Genomic DNA, 23,971 nt, shown 5'->3' on the forward strand with positions numbered 1-23,971 from the left:
GTATTTTCATATAACAGAATGTTTATTAACTTAGTGATGTAATAATACTGTAGTGGCCAGCAAAGACAGAGGTCTTCATCCAGTTCTCTTCATGTTCACATGTCACTTTTACACACAGCTCAGTTGTCCTAGTTGTCAAGTACAGCAGGAGAGCAGGACAGTTGGTTGCTCGCCATCTTCACGTTAGCCCTCCATACCCTGAACTTGAACAGCAGGTTGTAACCCGCTATGATGTTTATGTGTCGCTGAATGCTTCTGGATACGGCACAGTAATTCAATAAAGGCTTATGGTGAATATCTTTGTTGTGGAACTGTTTATAATCACACCACACAAAATAGAAGAATACAAAACGATGAAAGTATAAACTTTAAACCTGACATGCACATTCAGTGGTGATTCATTTGCTTACTTTGAAAACTGTGAGAAACATTTTCATTTTAAAAGTTTCAAATTTCTCGCCACACCACATGTTTTGAGAATTAAAATTGCGTGGGCTTCTGTCAGAGTTAAATATCAGTGTGTGGTGTTGGCGTTTGTCTTTGTGATTTTCACTTTTCCTACTCTGCATACACTGATTATGTCATTTTGTAAACTCTTCTCAATTTAAGGAATGTTATTAAGGTGTCAGTCACATGTTCTCAAGAGAACGCGATGCACCTGAGCCAAATACGTGTGTCATAGCAGAGGGGCTGAATTACTGTTAGGCCAAGGATTGTAAGAGTTCCTGTTCAGAGAGATTAAAAGTATTGATATAGAATTCTGTCGCTTTCTGGGATGGTGTAAAAATCCACCTTAATAAAAGAAACAGCATCTGTGTGTCTGTCTGGGTGTCTTTCTGGTTGTGATGTATCTGACATTCCCATAGATGGTGCATCACAAACTGTAGCACTCTTTTTCATTCATTCATTCATTCATTTTCCACCTGTTATCCGAAGCCAGGTCGCTATTGCCAAAATCTTAGCAGTGAGACACAAACGTAATTTTCCTCCGCCACACTTGCCAGCTCATTAGTGTGGGATCCCAAGGTGTTCCAGACCTTGTGGAAGATATAATCCTAGAACCCTGGGTCTTCCTGGGGTCTCCGTCCAGCTGGTCATACCCATTAAACCTCCCCAGGGAGGTGTCCGTATCAGATTACTGAACCTCCTCAATTGGCTCCTCTCGATGCGGAGGATCAGCAGCTCTACTCCGAGTCTCTCCCAGATGTCTGTGCTTCTCATCTTATCCTGCATGGCTTACCTAACACTCTGCTTCCATCTAAATATTTCCCTCTGATGTATCACTTCAAGTCGTTGCACTATTTAGTGTGTGCCACTTGTTTAATTAGACTATTAGCACCTCTGAGATGACGGACACATCACAAGTTAGGAGATGCCTGCACTCACCTCTCACGGTCACCTGCACTCGCTCACTTGTTTTCTTCTCAGTCTTCTTCCCTTCTGCCTCCACCTCACACCAGTAACTGCCGGACTTCTCTGGACGAGCTGATGGAATTGTGAACTCCGACTCTGAAGCTCCTTGACTCACAGATTCCTCGTCTTTGTAGAATTTGTATCTCAGCCATGCATCCTGCACTCGACTCTCAGACTGACACCTCAGGGTCACAGCGTCACCTTCCCACAATGTGGTACTGGGGTGGACTGTCAGGGTGGGCTTACTGAAGAGTTCTGTGAAGAAAAAAAAGAAGAAAAACAATAAACAGGATGATTGAATAAACAGTCCTAGAAACTGCAGGTTTATACCTCAGAAAATCAAAAGTTTGAGCTCTTAGTGTCTGACAAAATCAGCAGCTGTACGTGTTTGAGCTCAACAGTAAACTACGCTTTGTGAATAAAAAATACAATTTGAAAAACTTGTGTTATATAATAAAAGAGCAAGTTACAACAAAGATTTTATTATGAAATGAAGTCGGTGACTTTCATGCGTCAGATGCCTTTGGTCCCCTGTGTTCAGCGCATTCTTACAAAGTTAAACATATTTAGTTCAGTTTATTTTGAAATCCACCAAGTAAAAATGACACCTTGTTGTGCAGATATTGCCTTACAGGGTTTGGTTTCTTGTTCAGCTCCTAACTGTCGTGCCTTCTGCATTGAGTTCACGTGTTCATCTCATTTGAGTGAACGTCATTCTGTGTCTTCTTCTCAGTCTGTTACTCTCAGTGTTTCTCTGATGTTCTCACGTCACACCAACGGCTGATTTCTGTCTTGTCCAACTGGCACCACCACAAGTTTTCATTCCTTTCAGCTCAGAGTTGGACAAGAGGATAGTTGTGAATTGATGAGTGTGTTCTTATACACTTGGCTTTCTTTATATATGTACTGCAAATGTTTACTTTGACTTTGAAATTAACAGTTGATAACAAGAGAAAGTGGCCTGCTCTTCTAAGAAATGTATATCACCATAGACAGACTTGATATAAACTGCTCTCGAGTGTTTTACTGCTCAGAAATTCAATGTCAGGGTGATGTGAGCAGCAGGAAGTTAAAACTGTCAAAGAACAGAATAAAATAAATATAAACCTGATATTATTAGGAATACACACACTGATGAGTTTCAAATTCAGTTTATCACCATAACACAACACACACTCACTGAATAAACTCCACTCTCCTAACACTCAGCACGGCCTCCATTGACTCTCAGAACAGCCTCAGTTTGGATTCCACAAGATGTCATTAACAGTCCTTTGAGATTCTGGTCCACGTTGACCGGAGTGCATCAGGCAGTTTCTGCAGATTTGTCAGTTGCACATTCAGGCTGTGAATCTCTTGTTCCACCTCATCACAAAGGTGTGCTACTGGATTCAGATTTGGTGACTGGGAAGGCAAATGAAGAACACTCATCTCATTGTCACATTCAGCAATGAAGTTTGAGATGACTTTTGCATTGTGACGTGGTGCATTATCAGGGTGGGAGTAGCCATTAGAAGATGGGTTAATTGTGGCCATTAAGGATGTACAAGCAGTGATTGATTGAAATTAACAAGCTGAAAATGTGCCAAGAAAAAATTTTGCACACCATTACAGCACCACCAGCAGCCTGGACTGATAACAAAGGGCAGGCTGGGTGTTTGGATTCATGCTGTTGGTGTCAAATTCAGACCCAACCATCTGTGTGCTTCACTAGAAACTGAGATTCATCAGACAAGACTACGTTTTTTCCAGTCTTCAGCTGTCCAGTTTTGATAAGCCGGTGACCACTTGCCCCTCAGCTGTGTGTTCTTGCTTGACAGAATTAGAACCCAAGGTGGTCTTCTGCTGTTGTAGCCCCTCCACCTGAAGGTTTAATGTGTTGTGTGATCCTCTTCTTCTCCACTGTTGTACAGGCTGGTTATCTCAGTTACCACAGCTGTAGTGAGATCTCAAACCTGTCCGGCTGTTCTCCTCTGATCTTTCTCATCAACGAGATGTTTCTGTCCACAGAGTTTACACTCACTGGGTGATTTTTGAATTTTCACACCATTCTAAATAAATTCTAGAGACTGTTATGTGTGAAAATCCCAGGAGATCAGCATGCACACAATTACATAAATCAGCTCATCTGGCACCAACAATCACATCACAGTTAAAATCACATTCTGCTGTTTGATGTTGTCATTAACTGAGGCTGCTGACCATGAGTTATAGTAAAGTAAGCAAGTAAAGAAAACTTTCACAGTCCAAAGTTACAAGGCAATGAACAATAAACCAAAAATAAATTGAAATATCAAAAGAAATTACAAAACAAGGACAATATAAAAAAAAACACAGATGGCAGCGCTACCCAAACGCCTGTCTGAAGAGACGCATCTGAAGTTGACACTTAAATAGTTCAACATTGGAATTCAGCGAAGGGTTAGGAGCTTCACGCCAAACTAAGTCACCTGGACGCAGCTAAACATTCAGGAAAGACGACAGACAAGAAAATGGCCTGCGCCTGCTGTGGCAGAGAGTCTCCTTTGTTGATGCTGATGTGCCACCTTCACCACAGTTTAGTTCAAAATGTTTTATCACCATTAAAATCAAACCCTTTCTTTCTCTAATGCTCAAACTGTGAGGAGCTGTTAGCCAGAACATAAAAACAGAGACATCACTCTGGACTGATGAGTGACAACTGGGATCAGGATTTGAGTCCTGACGTTTCTGCTAGCAGTGGCTCAGTTCAGCTCATTGAGTTAATGAGACAAATGCCCAGACGTGCAACTGCTTGTCACAAAAGTAGCACAAGATGACAGATAATTACACAGACTGGACAGAGCCAAGAAGAAGTGGGCCGAGTCCAAATGCACCTTGGGAAAGCCCTGCATGGTGGAGCAGAAAATTAACAGTTAAAGTGAAACTTATGGAGCTTTATGGACTTTCACTGTGTTTAGGTCCATTTTTTCCATACCTGCTAGAGCAGGAGTCACTTCATCAATATTTTATAGTGGTCACCTCAGAGTGGACAGAGAATTAGAGGAGACATCATTGTTTGCTGTCCCATCTGTTATTCTACCACAGTAGATTTATTACGACAAGAGGTTCAACTGCTCAAGTCTGTTACCTCCATGACTGTGGTGGTCTCTCTGCTGCTCAAACACTTCATCTCTGCAGTGACAGTGTGACCAGCACAAGTGACTTTACCAGAAACTAACTGGACATGACAGATGTTGTTAGACAGCAAGGATGTTAAGTAAAATGAAAGCTTTCTGATTGTTTTACTGCAAGATGTTCATGTTTTGTCCAAATTTCACAGAGGGGCAAGATCAGGATTTAAATGCCACAACTGACCAAACAGGACCACAAAAAAGAAGACCAAAGCTGCAAAAACTACACGAAAAATTACACAAAAAGTCAAAAAGCATTTCTGGATGCCAATACATTTAGAATAAATTTAGCGACTGTAGCAGATGGTCGGGGCCCTTACCCAGCTGGGACACCCCCACACTAGAAGGACTGGGGGAGCAAGCGTGGCCATATCATTACCTCCCCTGGAGCGCTAGATGGCAGCCCCATTGGGTTGCAGCGATGCCTAGGACTCCCAAAGGGCTCCATGGGAGTTGGAGTTTGATACAGCCCTATCGGGGCCCGTGGGTGCCACCAGGGGGTGCTGCAGCGGCTGCTGAGCCCTGGAGAGCAGCTGATCTGCCACTCCTGGAAGTGCTGCCGGAAGTCGGGCAATGAGCACCGGGAGCACTTCTGGGTCCCTAAAAAAAGAAGCCAACAGATACTACTTGGGAGCCAGAGTTGGGAGGAGGAAGACAAAGATTGTCGAGGAAGAGTGAAGGAGGAAAAGAAAGAGAGGGAGAGAGAAAAAGTATTGTATTGTGTGGTGCTTGGGCTTTTGGGCTGTTTAACTTGTGGGAACGGGGAAGGCGTTGCCCACAAGAGAGAAAAGAACATTAAAAATCACCTGTGCTTTTATAAGTGTGCCTCTTACGTCTGTCTGAGTCGGGTTGGGTGGCTAGTACTCCCCTACTGGTGTCACGTGACATATTAGGGTCTCTAGCTTTTCTTTAACTGAATGAGCTAACAGAAAAAATTAATAAATAAGAGAAGAGCCATTTCAGGAGATGAACTGTGGATATCTACTCTTAAAAATGGAATGATTTCATAAAACCGATCAAACTTTCAGCACAGCAAACTCCTCTCATCTAATGGCACAGAGTGGCCAAGTAGAGAGAAAGCCCCTCTGCTGCGTTCTACAGACATAGACCCATGTGCCCTGCTGACCCACCTTAGTCACACACTCACCATGAACTGTCAGTGTAACAGTATTGCTGAATCCTAAGACTTGAGGGTAATCAGCTCTGTAGACATCACATTGGTATTCTCCACTGTCAGACTGACTCACAGACTCAATGGTGTAAGTGTGTTCAGTGGTCTGTTTAATTGGTCTGTTACCAACTTTGTAAAAGCGATATGTCCAGTTAGTGACGCTGCCCTCAACACTGCACTCCATTGTCACTTTGTCTCCCATGTACACAGGTGTCCTCTCAGTCCTCAGAGTCAGTGTCACATTTCTGTTTCCTGTGAGGAAAAAAAGATCAGAATGACAAACTGGATTGGAGGAGGCAGAAACACAGACGCCTATTTCACTGACAGAGATAACTGAACAATCCATCACTCCATCATTGAGCCCCTTTCACTGTGAGTGCTGTCAGGAAGAACTTTAGAAAACATTTACCATTTGAATAAACGTACTGTGAAGTTCAGTGAAGGAGTCCAATAACATCACTGCCAACATTTGGAGGACAAAAATAGGAAAGAACAACACACTAAAAGACAAAGTGATTTATACAAACACCTTAGAGAAATGCTTCATAGAGACCTGATTATGAAGTACTGGGACAGCAGAGTGGGCTCTTGTGACAGCCATCCACAGCCACACCAACTTTAAGGAGGGAAAAGTTTAATCAGTGATTAAACTTTTGGGAGAGCCCTGCATGGTGGAGCAGAAAATTAACAGTTCAGGTAAAACATGGAGCTTAATGGACTTTCACTGTGTTTGGGTCAATGTCTTTCCATACCTGCTAGAGCAGGAGTCACTTCATCAATATTTTAAAGAGGTCATCTCAGAGTGGACAGAGAATTAGAGGAGACATTACTGTTTGCAATCCCATCTGCTCTTCCACCACAGTAGATTTATTACTACATGAGGTTCAGCTGCTCAAGTCTGTTACCTCCATGACTGCGGTGGTCTCTCTGCTGATCAGACACTTCATCTCTGCAGTGACAGTGTGACCAGCACAAGTTACTTTACCAGAAACTAACTGGACATGACAGACGTTGTTAGTCAACAAAGATGTTAACTAAAATGAAAGCTTTCTGATTGTTTTACTGCAGGATGTTCATGTTTTGTCCAAATTTCACAGAAGTGCGAGGTTAGGATTTAAATGACACAAACTGACCAAACAAGACCACAAAAAAGAAGACCAAAGCTGCAAAACTACAAGAAAATTTACACAAAACTGAAAATGCATTACTAAAGCCCAAAACATTTAGAATAACTTTAGTGACATATCAGGGTCTTTAACTCATCTGGGACTGAATGAGCTAACAAAAAAAAAAAAAAATCAAGAGCACAGCCATTTCAGGAGATGAACTGTGGATATCTACTCTTAAAAATGGAAAGAATTCATAAAAGCGATCAAACTTTCAGCACAGCAAACTCCTCTCATCTAAAAGCACAGAGTGGCCAAGTGGAGTGAAAGCCCCTCTGCTGTGCTCTACAGTGTTAGACCACCATGCCCAGCTGACCCACCTTAGTCACACACTCACCATGAACAGTCAGTGTTTGATGATTGCTGAATCCTAAGACTTGATGATAATCAGCACTGTAGACGTCACATTGGTATTCTCCACTGTCAGTCTGACTCACAGACTCGATGGTGTAAGTGTGTTCAGTGGTCTGTTTAATTTGATCATTGGGTCTGTTACCAACTTTGTAAAAGCGATATGTCCAGTCAGAGACGTTGCCCTCAATGCTGCACTCCATTGTCACTTTGTCTCCGATGTACACAGGTGTCCTCTCAGTCCTCAGTGTCAGTGTCACATTTCTGTTTCCTGTTAGGAAAAAAAAGATCAGAATGACAAACTGGATTGGAGGAGACAGAAACACAGATGACTATTTCACTCACAGAGATAACTGAACAATCCATCACTCCATCATTGAGCCCCTTTCACTGTGAGTACTGACATGAAGAACTTTAGAAAGCATTTACCATTTGAATAAATGTAGTGTAAAGTTTAGTAAAGAAGTCCAATCACATCACTGTCAACATTTGGAGGACAAAAATAGGAAAGAACAAGAAACTAAAAGACAAAGTGATTTATACAAACACCTTAGAGAAATGCTGAATAGAGACCTGATTATGAAGTACTGGGACAGCAGAGTGGGCTCTTGTGACAGCCGTCCACAGCCAGACCAACGTCATGGAGAGAAAAGGTTAATCAGACCTGCACTTTTATTAATTACTTATTATTATATCAAGGGAGGGTTGCTCACATGGAGACCACAAAGAACAAATTTATAAAGGCAATCAAACAAACTGGTGACTTTCCAGATCTACGAATTCCAATTTTAACCCTGTGACTTCCATAAGAGAATGCTCCCATCACCTTCTCTCATTTCTCTCTTATTCTCCATAGACGCTGATGTCTCCTTGTTCTTTGGTGACTTCAGTATTTCTCTCACTATCCTCTTTACTTTACTTTCAGTAGCTACTGAGGCACTTGGGCCATAACTGAGGATAACACTTTGACTTTCATTTGCTTCACAGACACCAAGCCAGAACTCCATATAATGTCTCCTTGTGTCCCTACACACCTCAGTCTTCATTTGCCATTAAAGGATGAGGCCTCCAGAACTTCTACTCTCTCTATGGCTGCTCTACAAGACTGACAGCGTGACCTATTGTTGTACAGTATGTTCTATTCTGGTATTGTGCAGTTGTTGTTACCACCTGACGTCTTCTCCCTGGTTTGATTAGAAGACCAGGTCTCTCCATATCCTGCTAGCCCACCTCCCCTCTTGTGTACTGTGGTAGCATTTCATGACGTCACCAAGGCCACAGCCTCCCACACTCTTATCTTCATCCTGAGGCCTCTGCCTGCTGCTCTTCTGGGAAATGTCAGACACATTCAAGTCATGCTGCCCCCTAGAGATGCCCACCTATGATGTGCAGGACCCTCTCTATTGCCTGTGCAGCTCTGCCCTACTGAAGGTTATCAGCAGCACTCAGTCCTGCTCTGTGCCATAGTGATGGTATCTCCTTCTCAGCCAGAAACACCACATCATAAAATGTCTAATTATATTTAATTACTTACAGAGCTGAACACAACACAGAAAACACCACAACAGATTTGAATTCAAAATCAGTATAAACAACAATATACACAGAGAAAAGTAAATTATTAAATACGCATTACAACCATCTAATAATTAAACATTTAAAAAATGGAGTTTTCCGACCACTCTGACTGAAGTGAGTCTTTGCTGTCACCTAACTATTTTAATAACAATTCTTGACTTCATTTTAGATTAACAACAACCCTCAGTTGCTGTCATTGTCATTTTGTGACCCCGATCTCACTCAGCATTATCAGTGGGACGCTTGCTCTGACTTTCTTTTTTCGTTTTCTTCGCACTACTGAAGATTCTTTGATGATCAGCACAAGAACAGGTCAGCTTTAGTGAATTTAGTCAAAGTTGAAAGTTCAGGTTTCTCATAACAGAACTTTGTAACTGGATATGAGAGACATGAGAAATGTGAGATTCCTATTGGGAAATTTAATTTAAATATATTTGTAATGTCTTTTGAAATAGTAATGGAAAGATTATTAATGGATTTTGCAGATTAGTAACATACATGTGGCCTCTCACTGTGTGATAACGTACTGTACATGTGAAAGAAAAGAAACACAAATCAAGTCAAAAGGCACCAAAACAGTAGATTGTCAATTTGATCTTAAAAAAATAAATAAAATTTAACAATATCATCAGAAGGTGATATCAAGACTTTGGAATGAAAACGACTCTACCAGTACTGACTTGGCAGAACTTGTGGGCAGGCGGAGTGCAGCAGCACCTTAGTGCTGGGCAGGGTGGGCACTGAGTGACCGCTCAGCTGATGTCACTAGAAAGCTGCTGCCACCCACTGAAGTGCAGGAGTTTCTCTTATTTCTCAAAGTGTAAGGAGCCTCTTCTGAGGGCCTCTGTCTCCAAATCACAGAAATCACATTCTGGTGTTTGATGTTATCATTAACTGAAGCTCCTGACCTGTAACTGCCTGATTTTATGCATTGTGCTGCTGCCCCATGATTGGTGGATTAGTTAATTGTATGGATAAGCGGGTGTTCAGATGTTCATAATAATCTGCTCAGAGAGTGTACTTTGTGTAGTGGTTACACAGTCATCTGCCACACGTCACTGTCTATGAATGTTTGCTTCACTTTCTAAGGACCTTTTGAATTGTAAATTCGAGAGAGAAATTCAACAACAAAATCACAGAAGCAGGCCTAGAAATTGCCAGGATAAGAAAAATAAAAAGTGTCAGTTATTGAACAGATGTGGTGAATAATATTTCAATAAGATGATAAAAAGGGAACAAAACTACACACTATTACTGCAGTGATGTGTCTTCATGAGTTAAAGTAAAGTAACCAAGTAAAGAGAACTTTCACAGTCCAAAGTCACAATAAACAATAAACAATAAACCATAAAATACAATTAAATATCAAAACAAAATACAAAATAAAAAATCACATAGATGGCAGCGCTACCCAAACCCGTGACTGAAGAGACGCATCTGAAGTTGACACTTAAACAGTTCAACATTGGAATTCATCGAAGGGTCAGGAGCTTCACGCCAAACTAAGTCACCTGGACGCAGCTAAACATTCAAGAAAGACGACAGACAAGAAAATGGCCTACGCTGACTGTGGCAGAGAGTCTCCTTTCTTGATGCTGATGTGGCACCTTCACCACAGTTTAGTTCAAAATGTCTCATCAACATTAAAATCAAACTTTTTATTCTCAAATGCTCACATTTTGAGGAGCTGTTAGCAAGAGCATAAAAACAGAGACATCACTCTGGACTGATGAGTGACAACAGGGATCAGGATTTGAATCCTGATGTTTCTGCTAGCAGTGGCTCAGTTCAGCTCATTGAGATAATGAGACAAATGACCAGACATGCCAGACCTTGTCACAATGGTGGCACCCGATGACAGATAATTACACAGACTGGACTGAGCCAATAAGAAGTGAGCCGAGTCCAAATGCACCTTGGGAGAGCCCTGCATGGTGGAGCAGAAAATTAACAGTTCAGGTAAAACATGGAGCTTAATGGACTTTCACTGTGTTTGGGTCAATGTCTTTCCATACCTGCTAGAGCAGGAGTCACTTCATCAATATTTTAAAGAGGTCATCTCAGAGTGGACAGAGAATTAGAGGAGACATTACTGTTTGCAATCCCATCTGCTCTTCCACCACAGTAGATTTATTACTACATGAGGTTCAGCTGCTCAAGTCTGTTACCTCCATGACTGCGGTGGTCTCTCTGCTGATCAGACACTTCATCTCTGCAGTGACAGTGTGACCAGCACAAGTGACTTTACCAGAAACTAACTGGACATGACAGACGTTGTTAGTCAACAAAGATGTTAACTAAAATGAAAGCTTTCTGATTGTTTTACTGCAGGATGTTCATGTTTTGTCCAAATTTCACAGAAGTGCGAGGTTAGGATTTAAATGACACAAACTGACCAAACAAGACCACAAAAAAGAAGACCAAAGCTGCAAAACTACAAGAAAATTTACACAAAACTGAAAATGCATTACTAAAGCCCAAAACATTTAGAATAACTTTAGTGACATATCAGGGTCTCTAACTCATCTGGGACTGAATGAGCTAACAACAAAAAAAAAAAAATCAAGGGGAGAGCAATTTCAGGAGGTGAACTGTGGATATCTACTCTTAAAAATGGAAAGAATTCATAAAAGCTATCAAACTTTCAGCACAGCAAACTCCTCTCATCTAAAAGCACAGAGTGGCCAAGTGGAGTAAAAGCCCCTCTGCTGTGCTCTACAGTGTTAGACCACCATGCCCAGCTGACCCACCTTAGTCACACACTCACCATGAACAGTCAGTGTTTGATGATTGCTGAATCCTAAGAATTGATGATAATCAGCACTGTAGACGTCACATTGGTATTCTCCACTGTCAGTCTGACTCACAGACTCGATGGTGTAAGTGTGTTCAGTGGTCTGTTTAATTTGATCATTGGGTCTGTTACCAACTTTGTAAAAGCGATATGTCCAGTCAGAGACGTTGCCCTCAATGCTGCACTCCATTGTCACTTTGTCTCCGATGTACACAGGTGTCCTCTCAGTCCTCAGTGTCAGTGTCACATTTCTGTTTCCTGTTAGGAAAAAAAAGATCAGAATGACAAACTGGATTGGAGGAGACAGAAACACAGACGACTATTTCACTCACAGAGATAACTGAACAATCCATCACTCCATCATTGAGCCCCTTTCACTGTGAGTACTGACATGAAGAACTTTAGAAAGCATTTACCATTTGAATAAACGTAGTGTAAAGTTTAGTAAAGAAGTCCAATCACATCACTGTCAACATTTGGAGGACAAAAATAGGAAAGAACAACACACTAAAAGACAAAGTGATTTATACAAACACCTTAGAGAAATGCTGAATAGAGACCTGATTATGAAGTACTGGGACAGCAGAGTGGGCTCTTGTGACAGCCGTCCACAGCCAGACCAACGTCATGGAGAGAAAAGGTTAATCAGACCTGCACTTTTATTAATTACTTATTATTATATCAAGGGAGGGTTGCTCACATGGAGACCACAAAGAACAAATTTATAAAGGCAATCAAACAAACTGGTGACTTTCCAGATCTACGAATTCCAATTTTAACCCTGTGACTTCCATAAGAGAATGCTCCCATCACCTTCTCTCATTTCTCTCTTATTCTCCATAGACGCTGATGTCTCCTTGTTCTTTGGTGACTTCAGTATTTCTCTCACTATCCTCTTTACTTTACTTTCAGTAGCTACTGAGGCACTTGGGCCATAACTGAGGATAACACTTTGACTTTCATTTGCTTCACAGACACCAAGCCAGAACTCCATATAATGTCTCCTTGTGTCCCTACACACCTCAGTCTTCATTTGCCATTAAAGGATGAGGCCTCCAGAACTTCTACTCTCTCTATGGCTGCTCTACAAGACTGACAGCGTGACCTATTGTTGTACAGTATGTTCTATTCTGGTATTGTGCAGTTGTTGTTACCACCTGACGTCTTCTCCCTGGTTTGATTAGAAGACCAGGTCTCTCCATATCCTGCTAGCCCACCTCCCCTCTTGTGTACTGTGGTAGCATTTCATGACGTCACCAAGGCCACAGCCTCCCACACTCTTATCTTCATCCTGAGGCCTCTGCCTGCTGCTCTTCTGGGAAATGTCAGACACATTCAAGTCATGCTGCCCCCTAGAGATGCCCACCTATGATGTGCAGGACCCTCTCTATTGCCTGTGCAGCTCTGCCCTACTGAAGGTTATCAGCAGCACTCAGTCCTGCTCTGTGCCATAGTGATGGTATCTCCTTCTCAGCCAGAAACACCACATCATAAAATGTCTAATTATATTTAATTACTTACAGAGCTGAACACAACACAGAAAACACCACAACAGATTTGAATTCAAAATCAGTATAAACAACAATATACACAGAGAAAAGTAAATTATTAAATACGCATTACAACCATCTAATAATTAAACATTTAAAAAATGGAGTTTTCCGGCCACTCTGACTGAAGTGAGTCTTTGCTGTCACCTAACTATTTTAATAACAATTCTTGACTTCATTTTAGATTAACAACAACCCTCAGTTGCTGTCATTGTCATTTTGTGACCCCGATGTCACTCAGCATTATCAGTGGGACGCTTGCTCTGACTTTCTTTTTTCGTTTTCTTCGCACTACTGAAGATTCTTTGATGATCAGCACAAGAACAGGTCAGCTTTAGTGAATTTAGTCAAAGTTGAAAGTTCAGGTTTCTCATAACAGAACTTTGTAACTGGATATGAGAGACATGAGAAATGTGAGATTCCTATTGGGAAATTTAATTTAAATATATTTGTAATGTCTTTTGAAATAGTAATGGAAAGATTATTAATGGATTTTGCAGATTAGTAACATACATGTGGCCTCTCACTGTGTGATAACGTACTGTACATGTGAAAGTAAAGAAACACAAATCAAGTCAAAAGGCACCAAAAGAGTAGATTTGTAATTTGATCTTAAAAAAATAAATAAAATTTAACAATATCATCAGAAGGTGATATCAAGACTTTGGAATGAAAACGACTCTACCAGTATTGACTTGGCAGAACTTGTGGGCAGGCGGAGTGCAGCAGCACCTTAGTGCTGGGCAGGGTGGGTGCTGAGTGACGGCTCAGCTGATGTCACTAGAAAGCTGCTGCCACCCACTGAAGTGCAGGAGTTTCTCTTATTTCTCAAAGTGTAAGGAGCCTCTTCTGAGGGCATCTGTCTCCAAATCACAGAAATCACATTCTGGTGTTTGATGTTATCATTAACTGAAGCTCCTGACCTGTAACTGCCTGATTTTATGCATTGTGCTGCTGCCCCATGATTGGTGGATTAGTTAATTGTATGGATAAGCAGGTGTTCAGATGTTCATAATAATTTTCTTAGTGAGTGTACTTTGTGTAGTGGTTACACAGTCATCTGCCACACGTCACTGTCTATGAATGTTTGCTTCACTTTCTAAGGACCTTTTGAATTGTAAATTCGAGAGAGAAATTCAACAACAAAATCACAGAAGCAGGCCTAGAAATTGCCAGGATAAGAAAAATAAAAAGTGTTAGTTATTGAACAGATGTGGTGAATAATATTTCAATAAGATGATAAAAAGGGAACAAAACTACACACTATTACTGCAGTGATGTGTCTTCATGAGTTAAAGTAAAGTAACCAAGTAAAGAGAACTTTCACAGTCCAAAGTCACAATAAACAATAAACAATAAACCATAAAATACAATTAAATATCAAAACAAAATACAAAATAAAAAATCACACGGATGGTAGCGCTACCCAAACCCGTGACTGAAGAGACGCATCTGAAGTTGACACTTAAACAGTTCAACATTGGAATTCATCGAAGGGTCAGGAGCTTCACGCCAAACTAAGTCACCTGGACACAGCTAAACATTCAAGAAAGACGACAGACAAGAAAATGGCCTACGCTGACTGTGGCAGAGAGTCTCCTTTCTTGATGCTGATGTGGCACCTTCACCACAGTTTAGTTCAAAATGTCTCATCAACATTAAAATCAAACTTTTTATTCTCAAATGCTCACATTTTGAGGAGCTGTTAGCAAGAGCATAAAAACAGAGACATCACTCTGGACTGATGAGTGACAACAGGGATCAGGATTTGAATCCTGATGTTTCTGCTAGCAGTGGCTCAGTTCAGCTCATTGAGATAATGAGACAAATGACCAGACATGCCAGACCTTGTCACAATGGTGGCACCCGATGACAGATAATTACACAGACTGGACTGAGCCAAGAAGAAGTGAGCCGAGTCCAAATGCACCTTGGGAGAGCCCTGCATGGTGGAGCAGAAAATTAACAGTTCAGGTAAAACATGGAGCTTAATGGACTTTCACTGTGTTTGGGTCAATGTCTTTCCATACCTGCTAGAGCAGGAGTCACTTCATCAATATTTTAAAGAGGTCATCTCAGAGTGGACAGAGAATTAGAGGAGACATTACTGTTTGCAATCCCATCTGCTCTTCCACCACAGTAGATTTATTACTACATGAGGTTCAGCTGCTCAAGTCTGTTACCTCCATGACTGCGGTGGTCTCTCTGCTGATCAGACACTTCATCTCTGCAGTGACAGTGTGACCAGCACAAGTTACTTTACCAGAAACTAACTGGACATGACAGACGTTGTTAGTCAACAAAGATGTTAACTAAAATGAAAGCTTTCTGATTGTTTTACTACAGGATGTTCATGTTTTGTCCAAATTTCACAGAAGTGCGAGGTTAGGATTTAAATGACACAAACTGACCAAACAAGACCACAAAAAAGAAGACCAAAGCTGCAAAACTACAAGAAAATTTACACAAAACTGAAAATGCATTACTAAAGCCCAAAACATTTAGAATAACTTTAGTGACATATCAGGGTCTTTAACTCATCTGGGACTGAATGAGCTAACAAAAAAAAAAAAAAAATCAAGAGCACAGCCATTTCAGGAGATGAACTGTGGATATCTACTCTTAAAAATGGAAAGAATTCATAAAAGCGATCAAACTTTCAGCACAGCAAACTCCTCTCATCTAAAAGCACAGAGTGGCCAAGTGGAGTGAAAGCCCCTCTGCTGTGCTCTACAGTGTTAGACCACCATGCCCAGCTGACCCACCTTAGTCACACACTCACCATGAACAGTCAGTGTTTGATGATTGCTGAATCCTAAGACTTGATGGTAATCAGCACTGTAGACGTCACATTGGTATTCTCCACTGTCAGTCTGACTCACAGACTCGATGGTGTAAGTGTGTTCAGTGGTCTGTTTAATTTGATCATTGGGTCTGTTACCAACTTTGTAAAAGCGATATGTCCAGTTAGTGACGCTGCCCTCAACGCTGCACTCCATTGTCACTTTGTGTCCGATGTACACAGGTGTCCTCTCAGTCCTCAGTGTCAGTGTCACATTTCTGTTTCCTGTTAGGAAAAAAAAGATCAGAATGACAAACTGGATTGGAGGAGACAGAAACACAGACGACTATTTCACTCACAGAGATAACTGAACAATCCATCACTCCATCACTGAGCCCCTTTCACTGTGAGTACTGACATGAAGAACTTTAGAAAGCATTTACCATTTGAATAAACGTAGTGTAAAGTTTAGTAAAGAAGTCCAATCACATCACTGTCAACATTTGGAGGACAAAAATAGTAAAGAACAACACACTAAAAGACAAAGTGATTTATACAAACACCTTAGAGAAATGCTGAATAGAGACCTGATTATGAAGTACTGGGACAGCAGAGTGGGCTCTTGTGACAGCCGTCCACAGCCAGACCAATATCATGGAGAGAAAAGGTTAATCAGAGCTGCACTTTTATTAATTATTTATTATTATATCAAGGGAGGGTTGTTCACATGGAGACCACAAAGAACAAATTTATAAAGGCAATCAAACAAACTGGTGCCTTTCCAGATCTACGAATTCCAATTTTAACCCTGTGACTTCCATAAGAGAATGCTCCCCTCACCTTCTCTCATTTCTCTCTTATTCTCCATAGATGCTGATGTCTCCTTGTTCTTTGGTGACTTCAGTATTTCTGTCACTATCCTCTTTACTTTACTTTCAAGTAGTTACTCAGGCACTTGGGCCATAACTGAGGATAACCCTTTGACTTTCATTTGCTTCACAGACACTAAGCCAGAACTCCATATAATGTCTCCTGGTGTCCCCACACACCTCAGTCTTCATTTGCCATTAAAGGATGAGGACTCCACAGCTGCTACTCTCTCTATGGCTGCTCTACAAGACTGACAGCATGACCTATTGTTGTATGTTCTTTTCTGGTATTGTGCAGTTGTTGTTACCACCTGATGTCTCCTCCCTGGTTTGATTAGATGACCAGGTCTCTCCATATCCTGCTGTCCCACCTCCCCTCTTGTGTCCTCTGGTAGCATTTCATGACGTCATCGAGGTCACAGCCTCACACACTCTTATCTTCATCCTGAGGCCTCTGCCTGCTGCTCTTCTGAGAAATCTCAGACACATTCAAGTCATACTGCCCCTTCGTGGTGCCCACCTGTGATATGCAGGACCCTCTCTATTGTCTGACCATCTCTGCCCTACTGAAGGTGATCTGTGGCACTCAGTCCTGCTCTGTGACATAGTGATGGTATCTCCTTCCCAGCCAGAAACACCCCATCATAAAATGTCTAATTATATTTAATTACTTGCAGAGCTGAACACAACACAAAAAACACCACAACAGATTTGAATTCAAAATCAGTATAAACAACAATATACACAGAGAAATGTAAATTATTAAATACACATTACAACCATCTAATAATTAAACATTTGAAAATTTGACTTTTCCATCCATTCTGACTGAAGTGAGTCTTTGCTGTCACCTAACAATTTTAATAACAATTCTTGACTTCATTTCAAATTAACAACAACCCTCAGTCACTGTCATTGTCATTTTGTGACCCCGATGTCACTCAGCATTATCAGTGGGACGCTTGCTCTGACTTTCTTTTTTCGTTTTCTTCGCACTACTGAAGATTCTTTGATGATCAGCACAAGAACAGGTCAGCTTTACTGAATTTAGACAAAGTTGAAAACTCAGGTTTCTCATAACAGAACTTTGTAACTGGATATGAGAGACATGAGAAATGTGAGATTCCTGTTGGGAAATTTAATTTAAATATTTTGTAATATCTTTTGAAATGGTAATGGAAAGATCATTAATGGATTTTGCAGATTAATAACATACATGTGACCTCTCACCGTGTGATAACGTACTGTACATGTGAAAGTAAAGAAACACAAATCAAGTCAAAAGGCACCAAAAGAGTAGATTGTCAATTTGATCTTAAAAAAATAAATAAAATTTAACAATATCATCAGAAGGTGATATCAAGACTTTGGAATGAAAACGACTCTACCAGCACTGATTTGGCAGCATTTGTGGGCAGGCAGAGTGCAGCAGCACCTTAGTGCTGGGCAGGGTGGGCACTGAGTGATGGGTCAGCTGATGTCACTAGAAAGCTGCTGCCACCCACTGAAGTGCAGGAGTTTCTGTTATTTCTCAAAGTGTTGAGGAGCCTCTTCTGAGGGCCTCTGTCTCCAGACGTCGCAGGTTGGCAGCTGCCAGTTACCGCAGTGCAAATGTCTGGATGGTTGTACTTACCCACTCCATGACAGAACACCATCCTAAAACTGAAACAATCAGTAATTTGTTATTAATTCCATTCTATAAATCAATGTCATGAACAGAAGAGTCTGATGACAACAAAGGTTCTCTTTTATTAAAGAGATGAGGCCCATAAACTCCACTTTAATAAAGTAGATTATGTTAAAGATTTGCGTATCAGAGAAAGTAAATGTTGGATAAATCATTTTAAGAGTGATATAAACAATAAAACATCAGTGGTTGCAGATCTTTTGCACAACTTTAGCACCAACGCCATCTGACACAGGGCTGTGACTATGAATGGCACCAACGCCAGGAGATAATCAGATATGGCAAACAAACAAATCTCACTAAATTCCTTGGATGCTTAAGTGAAGAGTTTCTACAGTTCTGTGTGTGAAAGGAGCCATAAAGACAACACAATGAAGTCTCTGATTCTGATGAAAGAGCAAATTAAATTGTCAGCTAAGGACAAAGACACCAATCTGAGGGGAATAAGTAAGAATGATGAGTGTGACAACCACATCAAGAGGGTAGTGTGATTATAGACTAGAAATCTCCTCTCACGTACCTTCATGCTGGGCTAAGGACATCAACACAGGAAGGCCTGGAAAAAATAAAAAGAGATTCTGAAAGACGTGTGTGAGAACATAAAGAGAAACATGAACAGATTTGTGTTCTTCTCCAAGTATCACATCAGGTGGAGTTCGACAATTTGAAGAATGAAACCAGTAAAAGAATTTAGTTAAGAAAACTGAGAAACCACAGAAGGTGTAGATACAGCAGGTGTCTTCTCACATTTGATAAAGCCTCAGTGGTGCAGCAGACCCCCACTCAGCTGTGTATTTCATGTACTTTGACATTGTTAGTCCTAATCTGTTGTTCAGTTCCCAGTCAACAATTTCACGTTGCTTCAATGGCTGGCATTACAATAATTTTTCAATTTCAATTTCAATTTATTTTTGCATATCCCAAAATCACACAAGGAGTGCTGCAATGGGCTTTAACAGGCTCTGCCTTTTGACAGCCCCCCAGCCTTGACTCTCTAAGAAGACAAAGAAAAACTCTCAAAAACCCTTGTGGGGGAAAAATGGAAGAAACCTCAGGAAAGGCCGTTCAAAGAGAGACCCCTTTCCAGGTAGATTGGGCATGCAGTGGGTGTCAAAAAAGGAGTAAATACAATACAATACACAGAACAATATCATAAAATACACAGAACAATAAAATACACAGAACAATACAATACACAGAACAATATAATAAAATACATAGAACAATACAATACACATAACAATACAATACACAGAATAATAAAATACACATAATCCTACGATACACAGAACAATACAATACACAGAATAATACAATACACAGAATAATACAATACACAGAACAATACAATATACATAATAATACAATACACAGAACAATACAATACACATAGTAATACAATACACAGAACAATACAATACACAGAATAATACAATACACAGAACAATAAAATACATAGAACAGATTTTTCTGTATTTTCAAATTCCTCCTAAACTGCCTTTCACACTTGCCTACAATTCAAGGTACTGGTGGGAATAACTCACATATTTAAGTGTGGATAAGTGACACCATTTTAACTGCTCTCCTGATCTTCATGGGCCAACAGAGACACTTTCAGAAGAAATGAGCCCAGTGCTGATTCACTCAACAGCAACAGGACAGCATGGCATCGGCTAACGCCGACAGAGAATCTGTGACTCTACAGTGAACTGAGACAGCTGGTCTAATATTCTGTCTGCTGCATCACGTTATGGTTGGAGAAAATCTACAAAGTTCTGATGTCTGCACTCCTGACCCAATAAATTAGGAGAGCCGATTTTGATGGAGGTCAGTCGGCTCGTCTGTTCTAATGGATTATCAGTTTTACATTAAAGTTGTTTTTGATGTGCTGCTCACTTGCTGAATGTCTGACCACAGAAGTGACAGAAGAAGCTGTTCCTGCCACAGCAGTTTATAAAAAACTGTTTGCCTTTCACAACTAAAATCAGCGTCAGGTAAATGAGATATTTATGACTTATCAGATCAAAGTTTAGCAAATGCAGGAACAAGTCTCGCTGCAACTGTTTTCTTCACAAACTGCCAACTCTTTTGTCAGATTTCTGAATACAGCAAATTTTCACATTTTAGACTGGCCTTACTGCAAGGGCATCAATCCATCCATCCATCAATTGTCCACTGCTTATCCGTTTTAAGTCAGGTTGCAAAGCAGAAGCCTAAGCAGGGAAGCCAAGACCTCCCTCTCCCCGGCCACTTTCTCCAGCTCCTCTGGGGGGACACCGAGACGTTCCCATGCCAGCCAGGAGATATAATCCCTCCAGCATGTTCTGGGTCTGCCCCGTGGCCTTCTCCCAGTGGGACATGCTGGAACACCCCCCTAGGGAGACGTCCTGGGGGGCATCTGGTCAAACCACCTCAACTGACTCCTCTCAATGCGGAGGAGCAGCAACTCTACTCCGAGTCTCTTCCAGATAACTGAACTCCTCACCCTTTCTCTAAGGGAAAGTCCAGCCACACTGCGGAGAAAACTAATTTCGGCCGCTTGTATCTGCGATCTTGCCCTTTCGGTCACTACCCAAAGCTCGTGGCCATAAGTGACTGTAGGAACGTAGATCGACTGGTAAATCAACAGCCTTGCCTTTTGGCTCAGCTCTCTCTTCACCATGACGGACTGTTGCAGAGCCCACATTACTGTGGATGCCACACCGATCCATCTATCAACCTCCCGCTCCATTCTTCCCTCATTCGTGAACAAAACCCTGAGATACTTGAACTCCTCCACTTGAGGCAGTAATGTGCTCCCAACCCGGAGAGAACATTCCACCCTTTTCCGGCTGAGAACCATGGCCTCGGATTTAGAGGTGCTGACTCTCATCCCCGCTGCTTCGCACTCGGCTGTGAACCGCTCCAGTGAGAGCTGGAGGTCACTGTCCGATGAAGCCAACAGAACCACGTCATCCACAAATAGCAGAGACGAGATTCTGAGGTCACCGAACAAGACCCCTCCACTCCTTGGCTGCGCCTAGAAATTCTGTCCATAAAACTTATGAACAGAATCGGTGACAAAGGGCAGCCCTGGCAGAGTCCAACCTCAACAGGAAACAAGTTCGACTTATTACCAGCAATGCAGACCAAGCTCCTGCTCCTCCTGTATAGGGACTGAATGGCTCGTAACAACAAGCCTTGTACCCCGTACTCTTGGAGCACACCCCACAGGATGCTTCGAGAGACACGGTCGAATGCCTTCTCCAAATCCACAAAACACATGTGGAGTGGTTGGGCAAACTCCCATGCCCCCTCCAGGATCTTGGCCAGGGTGTAGAGCTAGTCCAGTGTTCCACTGCCGGGATGGAATCCGCATTGTTCCTCTTGAATCCGAGATTCGACCACTAGCACCCCTGAATAGACCTTACAGTGGAGGCTGAGGAGTGTGATGCCCCTATATTTGGAGCACATCTTCCGGTAACCCTTCTTAAAAAGGGGGACCACCACCCCAGTTTGCCAATCCAGAGGCACTGCCCCTGATGTCCATGTGATGCTGCAGAAACATGTCAACCAGGACAGCCCCACAACATCCAGAGCCTTAAAGAACCCAGGGTGGACACCACCCCCGGGGCCCCACCACCTTGGAGCTTTTTAACTACCTTGGTGACCTCGGCCCCTGATATGGACGGGCCCCCCCTGGAGTCCTCCAGCTCTGCTTCCTCTAAGGAAGACATGTTGGTGGGATTGAGAAGATCCTCGAAGTATTCCTTCCACCGGTCAATAACGTCTACAGTTGAAGTCAGCAGGGCCCCATCTCCACTGTAGACAGTGTTGGTGGAGCACCGCTTTCCCATCCTGAGGCGCTTGACGGTTTACAAGAACCTTCTCAGTGCCGACTGAAAGTTGTTTTCCATGGCTTCCCCAAACTCCTCCTATGCCTGAGTTTTTGCCTTTGCAACAACCGATGCCGCCAGACGCTTGGCCCACCGGTACCCCTCAGCTGCCTCTGGAGTCCTACTTGTCAACCAGACCCGATAGGACTCTTTCTTCAACTTGACGGCCCCTCGAACCTTAAGTGTCCACCACCCGGTTCATGGAATGCCGCCACGATAGGCACCGACAACCTTGCGGCCACAGCTACGTTCTACTGCTTCGACAATGGAGGCTCGGAACATGGCCCATTCAGACTCAATGGCCTTTGCCTCCCTCGGAATGAGATTGAAGCTCTGCCGGAGGTGGCAGTTAAAGATCTTTCTGACTGGTTCCTCTGCCAGACATTCACAGCAGACCCTCAGTATACGTTTGGGTCTGCCTGGTCTGTCCAGCAGCCTCTCCTGCCATCTGATCCAACTTACCACCAGGTGGTGATCAGTTGACAGCTCAGCCTCTCTCTTTACCCGAGTGTCCAAGACATAAGGTCGCAGATCAGATGACACGATTACAAAGTCGATCATTGAGCTGTGACCTCGGGCATCTTGGCTCCAAGTGCACTTATGGACACCCTTATGCTCGAACATGGTGTTTGTTATGGACAATCCATGACCAGCACAGAAGTCCAACAACTGAACACCACTCGAGTTTAGATCAGGGAGGCCGTTCCTCCCAATCACACCAAGGGCAAGGGCATAAATGTATCAAATCCTGAGACAATAAATAAAATAATTTTACGAAATTCTTAAATTTGACTTTATGTTGACCTCTAATTCAAAATATTCTTGTGGTATATTTTATTATCGTAATCTGTAAACAGAAGAAATATTTGAAAAACGAGTTTCTGTTTATTACACATAAAACAGCAGAACAGGTAAATCTGAACAAATGATTACATTGTAGCAGTGCTACTTAAGAACTGCATCTCCCAGCAGTCCCTGCTGGGGCTGCTGGGGTCAAAGGTAGCCACAGGCAGATAAAAGGAGGGCAGAGGGCAAAGAGGAGAAAAAAGTTTTGTTTTTGGTTTGTATTGTTGCGGTTATTTGTCGTCTCTCCTGCTGTTATTTGAACTGTGATCATTTTTGTCTTGGACTGTATTCATTGTTGGGGTCTGGATTGTCTGTCTACTTGTTCACTGAGAGCTGTATTGGATTACTGGATTTTTCGGAAGTGGAGCGCTCCCGAATCAACCATCAACCATCAACCTCATCAGTAAATACCAGTAGGACTGTATTTTCCCTTCTCCATTGCAACTTACAGAATCGCTGGACTTAACTTGGTCACTATTCATCTTTCAACCTGTTTCTTATATATGGACTTGGCTATGTGGTGTTTGTGTTTATTTTGTGTATGTGTAATATCGCCGAAGGGGTCAGGGGTGGTATTACTGTTTTATTACTCAATTCATGTCATTATATTTATAATTTTTGTCATTCCCAGTGTGTTTATTTGTCTCTGTGGTGAGAGTGTGTGGGTCGATCCAAGGCTGGGGACGTTCCTGGGATCTCTGCTTTTAAAATAAATAAATCACCGTCTTCTTTGGCGG

At 42.0% G+C, this 23,971-nt stretch overlaps 1 protein-coding gene across 1 annotated transcript in view; it reads right to left on the reverse strand.

Annotated features, from left to right (window-relative positions):
- Positions 1-23,971, reverse strand: part of LOC114642591 (Fc receptor-like protein 5) — a 183,924-nt gene that overhangs the window by 62,526 nt on the left and 97,427 nt on the right. The window contains exons 4-6 of the mRNA XM_051919755.1: positions 15,958-16,242; positions 7,240-7,524; positions 1,387-1,668 (exon numbers count right to left, since the gene is read on the reverse strand). Coding sequence (XP_051775715.1) covers positions 1,387-1,668; positions 7,240-7,524; positions 15,958-16,242 — 852 coding nt within the window. The remainder of the gene's footprint in view (positions 1-1,386; positions 1,669-7,239; positions 7,525-15,957; positions 16,243-23,971) is intronic.

This window comes from Erpetoichthys calabaricus, chromosome 16 (assembly GCF_900747795.2).
Source record: "Erpetoichthys calabaricus chromosome 16, fErpCal1.3, whole genome shotgun sequence".
In the NCBI taxonomy this organism is placed as follows: Eukaryota; Metazoa; Chordata; class Cladistia; order Polypteriformes; family Polypteridae; genus Erpetoichthys; species Erpetoichthys calabaricus.